General features: G+C 40.3%; 1 protein-coding gene across 3 annotated transcripts in view; it reads left to right on the top strand.

Moving 5' to 3' along the window:
* Positions 1-12,709, top strand: part of SMARCC1 (SWI/SNF related, matrix associated, actin dependent regulator of chromatin subfamily c member 1) — a 172,773-nt gene that overhangs the window by 61,938 nt on the left and 98,126 nt on the right. For all 3 annotated transcript variants that reach the window (XM_067544507.1, XM_067544506.1, XM_067544508.1), the window contains 4 exons: positions 1,669-1,728; positions 2,468-2,505; positions 6,883-7,004; positions 10,778-10,849. In XM_067544507.1, the coding sequence (XP_067400608.1) occupies positions 1,669-1,728; positions 2,468-2,505; positions 6,883-7,004; positions 10,778-10,849 (292 nt within the window). The remainder of the gene's footprint in view (positions 1-1,668; positions 1,729-2,467; positions 2,506-6,882; positions 7,005-10,777; positions 10,850-12,709) is intronic.

Below are 12,709 nucleotides of genomic sequence, written 5' to 3'. Positions count from 1 at the left end.
TCTGAACATTTGCAGAGCTGCTACTTGGTCTTCACTGCACACTTTTATCTCTCATTATGCCATTTGGCAACAGTCTAGAGATGATGCTAGATATGGATGTGTAGTCCTTCAATCATTATTCAGGTAAAGTCCGGTCCCACCTCTGAATTGAGCAACTTGTGTGGTACTTGAAGTGTAACTGACTTGTGCAAATCACTCAACGAAGAAAAAATGGTTACTCACCTGTTCTGTAACTCTTGTTCTTCAAGTTGTGTTGTACATATCCATTCCATGACCCACCCTTGTTCCTCTCTTATCGGAGATTGCCCAGTAAGAAAGAACTAATGGAGTTAGGGCCATGTCTGCCCTTTATACCATCTTGCAGCAACACAAGGCAATAGAAGGTGCCTGTACCACCCCAGTGGGTACTGCTGAGGGGAAGATCTCCAACATCAGTGCACTGGGCGCACATGCATCTGAGGTGTAATGGACATATGCAACACATCTCAAAGAGCAACCATTACAAAAAAGCTTAGTAACCAATGTTTTCACACAATACAAAAACCAGGGGACACTCAGTGAAAGTGATAGGCAGCGCTTTAATATGGACAAGAGAAAGTGCTTTTTCCCATGGTGCATAACTATTTGTAGAACTCATTGCCATGAAATGTTGTGATGGCCAAAGTATAACCGGGTTCAGAAAAGAGCTGGATAAATTCATAGAAGACAGGTCCATCAATGGCTACTATCCAAGATGATCAGGGATGCTACCCATGCTCAGGGAACCCTAAACCTCTAACTACCAGAAGCCAGGAATGGAAGATGGGTGGATCACTCTCTAATTGCCCTGTTCTGTACACCCCTCTGAAGCTCTGGTATGGGCCACTGTCAGAGACAGGATACTGGACAAGATGGACCATGGTCTGACCCAGTATGGCAGCTCTTACGTTCTTAGAGAGGTGATTTGCCCATGTTCACACAGCAGGTTAGTGACAAAGCCAGAAGTAGAACCCAGCTCTCTGGATCTTATTACTGTACTATTTACTAGACCGCACTGTCTCCTAAGGAGATCATAAAATCTCTCTTGGACAATTGGTTAAGAACAGCAGTGTGATGAGGGATAGATTTTTGAAGGCAACTTTAGGACCCTAACTTTAGGAGTTAGACTCCCAAGTGCCGTTTTTGGCTTTAGAAATCTACCTCTGAGTCGTTGGTTTGTTTGGGATTTTTTGTGTTTTTCTTCCTCCAGAAACAAGTGTGGTCACTATCAGAAGTAAGATACTGGACTGCATAGAGAGACCATTGTTCTGTTATGTGTTGGTATTTCATATGGCAGTCAGTAGTTCATTTATTTTAATTTTTTTAACCTGAAGTACAGTAGGTCAGTTCCTGTGATATGGGATGTGGAACATGGTAGTTTGAGGTAGCTTTGGTGGCTTAGATCTAAGGATACTGCACAGTGTGCACCAGCAATAAACTTCTACCACAGCATGGAGAGCCCATCTTATCAGTGGGGTAATTTGTGGGGGTTGGCCTTTTCTCCCCAATAAAACAAAAGTATGCTAGTATATGAGTATATGAGTATGTGAGACCTTTGTGCTTACTAGAGAACATTGTATGCTTGTGAGGATTGTATCTTGACAGAGGGGTCACAAATGTCACATTTTTCAATCTGGTTTACTTCCACAGTGAACCCAAAGAAAGACAGTGAAAACACTCCAGTGAAAGGGGGAACAGTAGCAGACCTAGGTAAAAAAAAAAATTATATATATATATATATTTAATTCTTCTCAGTCATTGTCTCGTATAATGGACCCGTTTGTGAGGTTGTGGAATAAATGTTTGTAATTTTTATTGTATTTAAAAAAAACATGGGTGAAACCATAAATACTTGAGGTTTTTTTAGATGTTCTTCCATCTGTGGAGTGTCCATTTGGTACTTACATTCTACCTTCTAATGCAAATTTGTGTGATAGAAGGTATCAGCCTTTTCCCTTGAAGCTGCTCCCTTGTAAATTTCCTCTACACTCTTACTTAACTTGGTATATTGGGACAGATACCTGCCTTTCCAAACCCCTTCTTTGCATGTACTGGGAACCAGAGTGATTCACTCTGTGACATGCATGAGCACTGCTGGGCTCTAGGCATTAGAGACCTAAATGAGTCTCCTGTATTCTGGTGTGCAGGGCTGCATATAAGGGAGTAGGCCAACCAATAATTAATTGTGCATTCCCAGGTATTGAGATTTTAATTGTCCTTGCTGTGTATTCCTGCTGTTATCCTATTTCTCTGTGGCAGCTCAGTATGTACATGAAGAAGAGAGTAGGCTTTAATGATTCACAGTCCATGTTCCTTTCTCTAGTCTCTCCTCCGTCCACCCCAAACAAACAAAATCCTGTCCAGTCAAACGAGTGTGTTGTACAAAGGTTCACAAGTAATCCAGCTGCATTTTATTAGAGTTTAATTCTCTTTGCTCTTTACCTTGCAGATGAGCAGGATGAGGAGACAGTGGCTACAGGCGGAAAGGTAACAGCAACTGTTCAGTTAGAAAGTTTAGAAGCTCAGATGAAGGTTATTCCCTACATGGACTCAAACTAACTTGCTCCTAAATTGTGTATAAGAATAAATCCATCCTTTTGTAGGGTCTTCCGCTCATATGAAATTCTCCTCTGTATAGTAAAAGAAAATTGATTTAGCATTGTACGGTTCTACATACCTTTAAACATAATAAGTTAAATGGAATCTGAGGAGACTTAAATGAACTGCGTGCTTTCTAGGCTTTTAAAAACCTGAGATGTGCCCTTTGTTCTTTAGACTTGGTCCTGCAGACCTAAACACAACGGGAGCTTTGCCTGTGGACAGACTGAAGGATTAGATCCTCTGTTTGTGGGATAAATGTATTAACTGACATACTGCCGTACTGACAGTATTCAATCTTCTTCTCTTACTTCTTTTTCCTTTATGCTGCTTTTCCTGGTGAGGGTCGTGGCAGCATCCTGGAGAATAGGGAGGGATCAGACCTCCCTTTCCTCTGTAACAGATTCCAGTTCCTCCTGGGGGATTCCCAGGCGTTCCAAGGCCAGCCGGGAAATATCCCTCTAGTGTGTCCTGGGTTGGCCGTAGGGCCTCCTCCTCGTGGGACATGCCCGGGAGAGTTCCAAAGGAAGCCTACAGGAGGGCATCCTTATCAGATGCCCAAACCACTTCACCTGACTCCTTGATCTGGAGAAGTAGCGGCTCTAGAAAGAAGCTCTCCTGAACAACTGTGCCCCTCACCTTTTCTCAGAAAGTCAGCCCAGCCACCCTGCGGAGAAACCACATTTCTGCTGCTTATACCCATGATCTCAGGTACTCAGAGTTCATGACCATGTGAGGATGGGTATGTAGACGATCCTGTAAACCGAGAGCTTCGTCCAAAAACTCAGCTCCCGTTTTACCACCACAGTCTGGTATAGTGCCTATCACTGCCGCCGCCCCAATCCACCAGTCAGTCTCATGCTCCCGCTTATCGTCACTCGTGAACAAAACCCCTAGATACTTAAACTCTTCCACTAAGGGCATCTACTCCCCTTTCATCTGGAGAGAGCACTACACTGTCTCCCAGGAAATAACCATGACCTCTGATTTGGAGGTGCTGATTCTCATCCCAGCTGCTTCACACTTGGCAGCGAAGTGTTCGAGTGTGCATCAGAGATCACGGTCAGAAGAAGCAAGGAGGACAACATCATCTGCAAACAGCAGAGATGCCTCCTCCAAGTCTCCATACTGGATACACTCCCCAACTCAGCTGTGCTTTGTCCATGAAGATCACAAACAGGAGTGGGGACAGGACACCCCTCAGTGGAGTCCAATGCCCACCTTAAACAAACTCAACTTAATGCCAAGAACGTGAATACAACTCTCGCTCCAGGAATAGAGGGATTGGATAGCACACAGCAATGGCACCTCATACTCCTGCAGCACTTCCCACAGGACATTTAGAGAAATGCGGTCGTAAGCCTTCTCCGGGTTTACAAAACAATGATAGACCAGGTTAGCAAACTCCCACAACACCTCAAGTATCTGTGAGAGAGCAAAGAGAGCTGGTCTGTGGTTCTACATCTGGGATGGAAACCATATTGTTCCTCTTGTATCTGAGGTTCAACTAACGGGGATAGCCTCTTCTCCAACATCCTGGCATAGGCTTTGCCAGGGAGGCTGAGAAATGTGATTTCTCCTGGTGGTTGAAACACACCCTCTGGTCTTCTTTCTTAAAGATCAGGACCATCATCCTGGTTTGCCAGTCCCAGGGTACTGCACCCACCTTCCATTCAACATTAAAGAGGCACGTTAAACACAACACCCCAACTTTGTCCAGTGATTTCAACATCTCCAAATGAATCTTGTCCACCCCTTCTGCCTTACTGTTGCAAAAGCACTTTACCGCCATAGCAACCTCATCAACAGAAATAGATCCAATCCCACTGGGGATTTCCAGCATTGCCTCCTGTAAGGAGGACATGTCCACTGGGTTGAAGAGTTTCTCAAAGTGCTCCTTCTACCTCTCAACAATCTTCTTAATTGTGGACAGCGTTTCACCCTTCTTGCTGAAGTTGTTAATGGACTTCTGTGCTAGCCATAGATTATCCATAACAAACACCATGTTTAAACACAAGCTTGCTCATAAATGTTCTTGGTACCAGAGCACCTTGTGCCGAAGATCAATGATAGACTTCAAAGTCGTTTCGTCGGACCTAAGACTATATGTTCTGGACATCTGGGTCAAGAGATGAGCAGAGCTGTCAACCAACCACTACTTGGTGGTGAGCTGGATCCGACGCCCGGGATGCCAACTGGATAGACACAAGAGGCCCAAACGATCAGTGCAAGTCACCTGGGAACACCTGGGAGGGGACTCTTGAGGAAAGATTTCAATTTCCAGGTTAAGTGGTCTATAGTAGACACCTGCCATGACATCACCCTTTTTTTCCTCTTTTTCTTTTTTTTACCCAGAGATTTTCAACAGGTCTGTGTCTCACTTCTATCTCAACCTCAGTGCAAATGTATACATCTTTGATATACAAGGCAACAATTCCTCCCTTTTTTCTTTTTTCATCCTTCCAGAACAAGCTGTACCCTTCTATACCAATATTCCCATCATGTGAATTATCCCACAAAGTTTGTGATGCCAATTGTCATAATTGTGATTATTCACTAGTATTTCTAGTTCTTCCTGTTTATTCCCTGTATTTCTTGCCTTAGTAAACAGTCATCTAAGATGCTTGTTAGATTCCTCTCTGTTCCATCTTGTCTCTCCTTTTTCCCTATTGAGATTGCCCATGTTCCCCCCCAGATTTCGACTGTTCACCCAGGTCTTTGTATTTTGGACTTATCTGTGAGCTTTTGTCTCCTGCTCCCATCGAATCTAGTTTAAAGCCCACATCACTAAGTTAGGCAGTCTGTATCCAAAGATACTCTTCCCCTTCCGTGATAGGTGGAACCCCTCTCTGCTCAGCAGTCCTTCTCAGAACACGATCCTATGGTCAAGGATGCCAATGCCGTCCTGGTGACACCATCCTTGCAGCCATGTGTTTACCTCCAGGATATAGCTGTCTCTCCCTGGGTGGCCCGTACCCTTGACTGAAAGGATCAATGAGAACACCACCTGCGCCCCCGATGCCTTCACCCTCACTCCGAGCCCTGTAATCACTTCTTATCTGCTCTGGATCATATCTTGTAGTATCATTAGCCCCCACATGGATGAGCAGCATGGGGTAGCAGTCAGAGGGCCAGATGATCCTCTGCAATCTGTGTGGCTGACTGAGAATGGTGTTTCATGTATTAGGAGAGGATGAAGTACATTTCTTTTTTTATTCCTTTTTCTTGACCATTATCCCCATTGGAATGTCCGCCTCTGAGTCATGCTAACCACCAGCAAGGACTTCCTGGGATCAGTAGTGCTAGAGATAGAAACTTGCAAGTCCCTTGATAGGCTGATTAAGATGCTGTATTTACCGTGCTTGTTGCCATTGCTGTAAGGGCAGAGTTAAAGTTGTGGGTGGGGGCAAGGTGATGTGGGAGAAGTTACCTTAACTCTGCATCGCCAGTTTTTCAGAGGTTTAATTTAACCACCCTCCACAGTATGGAAGGGAACAAGAGCGTACTAGGCAACCTTTACTCTGTTAACAAGGGTTTTTGGAAGTGGACATAGTAATGCTATTGTGGTGTATCTGATGGCTGTTCTTGCTCTTTTCAGATATCACATTTACATCAGCTTTGGTCAAATACAAGATCAGTTTGTTCTTGTTTTGCCAAGAATATTTCCCTTTATGATGTGCTCATAGCAACAATCTACTCTAAACACAAGTTGAAAAGGCTTACCTTGTTCTAGTGTTACATCATGCTCTAGGTCATGGTTATGTTCTGAGAAAGCTGGCTCTGCGTGAAAACCTAGGGGAACATGAGCCCTATGTAAAGTTCTGCTGTGAGGTTTAGATCAAGTCTATACTGTGTTCACTGAGATTTTCTTCATTGAGAATTACACCACAAAAAGCTTGTTCGATCTGGGAATGGAAAAGCCTTTGTTTTAGTATGTTACCATGTGCTTAATCAGGACCACTGGCACTCTTGCCCACCCCCCCATCTCCCAGGCTTCTCTGCACAGACTTAGTGCATGGCAAGAGTGTGAATCTACAGCGCACTAGCTTGGAGCACATGAACTGGGCATACGGACCTTGCTACTGCACACTGAAAGTTCCACAACGTGCTTTGAAGTACAGTACAGCAGCAGGGTGAACACAGCCAGTTAGTACACTGTAGATTCACACCGCGGCTTGCTGTGCACTAGATCACTGTGTAGACAAGTCCTTACTCATATTGTACTCCCCCATTTTTAATGCTTTTACTGTCTTTCTCCTTTTGTAGGAAGATGAAGATCCCAACAAAGGTGATCAGAGTCGATCAGTTGACCCAGGTGAAGACAATGTCACAGAACAGACCAATCACATCATTATTCCAAGCTATGCATCATGGTTTGACTACAACTGGTAAGAACCAAACTGTGGTGTGGGGAGAGGATTCAGAGAGTTACTGAACTTGTTTCATCATTTAAATACCTGGGCTGAAATTCTGTTGATTTGCAAGCAGAAATGAATTTAGATTAGGTCTAGCCCCTTCTGGACCGCTGTCCCCACTGCATGATGCACCTTAATATAATTAGAAGTTCTTTGTTAGTCTTGCAGGGCTTGTTGCAGGTTCGGATTTAAACGGGGAAGCTTGTAGAGCACCTGTCTTCAGTATGCCTTGCCTTGGCTATTGTTGCTTAGACTTATTTTCATGAGTTCCATATTTGCCCATAACCTTCCCTGCTCAGCCATAACTTATCTTGGCCATTAAGTTTTCTAGAAATGGGTGATGTTTAACCATCATGGGTTTCAAATATTGGCTCTAAAATTAAAGAGTGACTATATCTAGAATTGTTAATCTCTGTTGTCTGGAAACCCAGCCTTTATTATAGTGGTGGTGGTTGGTTTTTGTTTTTGTTTTAAATGTTTTCGAAACTCAGGTGAGAGATTATCAGGGGCCTCATTCGAGGGGAAGGCTTTGCCTGTGTGCCACTTTAGGGTTATGACACTGATGTCTCCTTTGTTGAAATTCTAGGCTGATGCAGCTGTGATAGTAAATTTTAATCTATACAAATGCATCCTTAATACGTGTTTCTGAAAATTCAGAAAACGACCATCTTTGTCAGATATCTTTTCTTAGTTGTTGTCTTTCATTATTATAATTTGAAAGAGATGCAGTGGTTAGGGCATTAGCCTGAGACTTGGGTTGTGTTTTCTGCCTTGACAGCTGTGATTGGACAAAGTCACTGAGTCTCTGTAAAAGAATACTGTCCTAAACCACAATGTTGTTGTGAGGATAAATACATTAAAAGATTGTGAGGTGTTTAGGTACTCTGGTACCTGAGAGAGAGAGAATATTTTATACTATGGGACCACCTAGAGGCCTCACTCAGGATCAAGATAGCCTGCTGTTGGGGCTTTCAGGCAAAATCCTGGTCTTTCAGTTGTAGGTTGTCTACTGATCAACCTGTTTCTAGCAGCAGCAATAATAATCCTAATCAAGTCTCACAGGCAGCTAAATCAGTTCGTGGAACATGGCTGGCAGAAATTTGTGCTGCATATCCATAGACCCATACAAAACTGCTCATTAGATCACTAATGTCCACCGTGATACTTAACAGAAGATACTTAATACAAAGTCTGTGGTGAGGGAGGCCTGACATCCAGACAGCAACAAGTTGACATAAAAGAAAGTCCTGGATGTTTTGCACTTTTACTATTTTGAACAGCTATTGCTTCACCAGGCTGATGGATTTAGTGCTAAAATAACCATCACAGCAGAATAGTTGCACAAGCTGCTGTAATAAAGCAATAACATTGATTTTTTCCAGTCTCTGGGAACTCTGGGATTCTTCTCAGGGATAGATGTTCCTTTCTAAAGAATTAGATAGCAGATACTTGAATCTGTCCCACCCATAGACTTCTGTCAGTAGTACTACACTAGGATGCTAGTTGAGTTATTTGAGGATGTGAACAAACTCATCACTGCTTGGACATATCAAGTCATAAGTAATCTAGTAGCTTTCTGGCAAAGAATATCATGATCTGAAGCATGCTTAAGCACTTTAGATTAAACACTATTTTCTAAAATATTTTGTAAATTGTAATGGAAAAATAGTCATTCAAAGGCTGCTATCATTTGGCTCCAGCAAAAAGAGAGAATTTTTATTTGCACTTTACTTGGAATTGAACTGCACAAAAGTAAGTGGTATTTGATATTTTTATGTTGAAAATCCTGGACTTCTATTATGGCATGGGTTTACTTGGGATCTTTCAATACATAAAATGGATAATTCGTTTACTATTTCCCTTGTCCCACCTACCTCCTGCCTTCCTACTGTTTTTTGTTCACGCTGCATCATGTTTCAAATTGGGTTGTGTTCCTCATAGCAGAGACTCTCTTTGTGTGAGTGTATAGCACTCGCATAACAGGGCCGTATCCTGACCAGTGTCATTGCATACTACTTTAATACAAATAACACTTGATAGAATGAGTTATCTGAAGGAAAAATTGCTATAATTTTCTTTTACAAGGATTGTTCGTTCTCCACCACCCCCAATGCCTCCCCCCCTCCAAAGAAGCTATATCTAAGGGTCGTCATAACTGTTCCCAGTTTTTAACTTAATACAAAATAGTTGCCCTTCTGTGAGTTTATTAAAGTGATTTTATGGATGGAATCTCTCATTATCATGTTGTTTAAGCTTCTTTTGCAAAATAGAACTGACATTTTTTATCATTGTTTGAAATAGAAAAGCTATTTCATAGTTCAGTTGATGGTAAAAGGATTATATCCAGAATTCCTTGCTGCTTACTATACATAACCCAGAAAAAGGCTCATCCATTAAAGCATGGAAAAATGAGCTGAATAATCAAGTTCCATATAAATTTTGGCTGACAAGTTTGTTTTTTAAGCCAGATGAATTTCTATTTTCACTTTATATTTCATAGCCTGATATAAAATTGTTTTTCATATTATATTTACCCTATATGGATTGCATAAAATGAACTGACTCGCTTTATCGTGATAGAACTCTGGAGATGGAATTATCTTAAAGCTGAAATGTCTTGGGATCAATTTGCTTTGTATTTTTTAAAGTAACAGATCAGCTAACCATATCACTTCCCTTTTATGCTTTATTTGAAGGATGAGAGGAACAAACTGAAATCTCATCACCTTCTACAGCATTTGTTACTTGCAGCGAGACTAGTAAAATCTGTAGAATTGTGAATTCTTCTTTCATCCCCTTTTAAAGAGACACTGTCAACTAAAAAATTGCACATTTATTTGAAATTTTTCCCCATAGTTGTCACAAGTAATACATTAGATAACTGACTGAAAGAAATTAGAGAATAAATTGAATTTTTTCTTTATCCTTTGAGCTAGTTTACTTTGTGTGTTTGATGGCACTTTGTGTATTCTCAGTTTTGCTGCTTCCACTGAACAATAAATCACTTTCCTCTTTTATTTGTGTGGATCTTTCACATGGCAACAGAGGAAAGAGAAATTTTTGTAAGGAAATGAGATTGTAAAATCCCCCCAATACAGCCAGAGTTTTGATTCATTTTTTAAAAATTCACTAGTACAAAGATTTTGAAATATAGGATTGTAAAGTTATGCTCCTAAATCCCTATTTAGACATTTGCCTGACTTTCAAAGCGATGAACACCCAATTCTAATGCTGCATGACTTTAAAGCAGTTATTTGCAGGCTTATCATTACACATGATTTGTGATTGGTTTCTTTTGAGGCAATCAGACTCATGCTGAATACTCATACTGATTAGGCTGGGGTGCAGGTGAATGCATTTATCAGCCTATAAACTTTCAAAAACATTAGCGTAAAAATGTGTTTTGTGGGTTGAAAGTCCTTTCCCCCCCACTCCCTTCTCCCCATGTCTGATTAAGGGAATGCAGAACACGTACCTTTTGGTCACGTGAATTAAACACAATCTTTGCAGTTCATGTCTAAACCACTCTCTTTATGTGGGTAAAAATAAGTAATTAGTGGATTTATTTCACTAATATACGTTGGGATATTTGTGTGTCTGAACAGCAGCGTTCATTTTAAATGTTAGCACTTTTAGGTGCACATGTTAAGGGTGGGTAAAAGTTCTTGAAGGTGAATTCAAGCTCTGGGCAGCTGGATTTGTATGTTATCTTCAGTAACCAGGTTGCCCATCACACTTTCTTGCAGTATTCATGTAATTGAACGCCGCGCTCTTCCAGAGTTCTTCAATGGGAAAAACAAGTCCAAGACTCCAGAAATGTAAGTAAAATGTATAAATATAGGCATGTGGCTGTGTACCCTAGTGAAGCCTAAACAATACTTTCAATTCCAGAAAAACTGTAGTCTTTTTTCCTTCATATACAAAAAGCTGAACTGATGTACTATTTTCTGATGCAAAAAGGTATCAAGAGGTATTCCTGATCTGTCCATTGTCAAGAAGTATCTGTTCGTTTATTCAATTAACTTTATTGTGATTTAGGTAAGAATTGTACATATCTAAATAATATTAAGCAGGTAGATATCTAGGAAAAATACAACTGATTAATGGTTGCAAAGCTAATACTGTGACAGTTAAATACACAGTATAATAGTTTCTTGAAAGAATGTTAAGGTTTTTTTTAAGCACCCATAATAAAACAAAAAACATGAAAATAGCTAGCTGCCATTGATCTTTGCTTACAGGTATACAATACCTGATCATGTGGTTTAAACATAAAAGTTCATAGTTCCTACCATAGAGTGCAGATGTTCTGCAGTTCCATTGTAAGCATAAAAAATAAGAATATTCCAAGCCATCTAGTGACCATTTTTGATTTATAACATATCCGTTTCATGTACCTGTAGTCATTCTGTTCTGACTTGAACTAGAATTTCCATCTGTCATTGTGATGTCTAGTGCCTATCATCTGCTGCAGAACTTTACACAACTGTTTAAAAATAACAAAACCACTTCCCACAGGATCCTCCATTACAAATGTTGCTTTTCAGAGTTGGAGATAGCAGTTTTGTTGTCTTTTATTTCAGTGTAAAAGTCTCTTTTGCTGTAATGCCTTCTTGAAATGTGCCAGGTTGCTCTGTACATCAGATTAACTTCTGTGTTCAGTTCAAGATGTAACAAGATAAACGTTTTGATGCAAGATCACTGGCTTATCTCAAGAACCACTCGTTTATCTCAACAATTTGCAGTTGTCCTTGCAGTCCATCTGTTTAAGAAAATCTTTCTATTAAAATAATAAACTAGTTATGTTTGCTCATATATACTAGCAACTGGTAATGCAAATGTTGCCTTTAATATGAAAGGTTAAAAGGAGATTGTCAAAATAAATCTTATTTTTTGTTAATAATTCTTTAGATTATTGAAATTGAGAGAATTACATTTATTCTTCACCAGTTGCTTTTGTAAAGTATTGCACATCTATCAGCACAGACAGTGAAACTATACTATTTAGCTTTTATTTAACGTGTATTTCACTGTCAGATTTTTGTGGAATAGCCACAAGACTGTTTATTGAGTTTTCGACAATACAGGAAGATGTTTAAATTGACAAAAATTTGTTTTCGTTTAAAAGGATTGAAAAACATGACTGTTCATAATAAATCTTAAAATCTATGGTAACTGTGTAAAACATTATGGCACCAATTTGGGTAGCTGGGTCTTGAATGGGAATTTTAATATATATTTGTGTACTTGCTGCAGTTTCAGTGAATGCTGCATATTTTCCGCATTGGAATTTAAAACGGCAAGTTGAATGCCAAACAGAATACAAAAACCTGTTTTTTTTTAAATAGTTTGTTTGGATGTTCACTTATGATACAACTTATCCCAAACATACACTTAGCATTTCTGTTGTGGGTTGAAATAATGTGTGAGCATCACTGGTGCAAATATGTGTCTGAAAGGGAATTTGGGCTGAAGGTAAAGACTGCACCTAAATACTACTTTAATGTAGCTTTCCTCCTCCATCACTAGTATTTCATTTAGTTAGCCTGCTAGAACAACACACAACTGATTATATCTGCAAAAATACACCTCCTTTAAAAATTGCAAACATAGAGTTCTCAGGCTTGGTCTCATCTTCCCAGGGCAAGACAAGACCCAACACTCACAGCTTTTAAAAC

The sequence above is a fragment of the Emydura macquarii genome, unplaced genomic scaffold, assembly GCF_026122565.2.
Source record: "Emydura macquarii macquarii isolate MOO-44397 ecotype Brisbane River unplaced genomic scaffold, CSIRO-AGI_Emac_v2 contig_973, whole genome shotgun sequence".
Taxonomy (NCBI): domain Eukaryota; kingdom Metazoa; phylum Chordata; order Testudines; family Chelidae; genus Emydura; species Emydura macquarii.
This window is presented reverse-complemented; position numbering and strand designations above follow the sequence as displayed.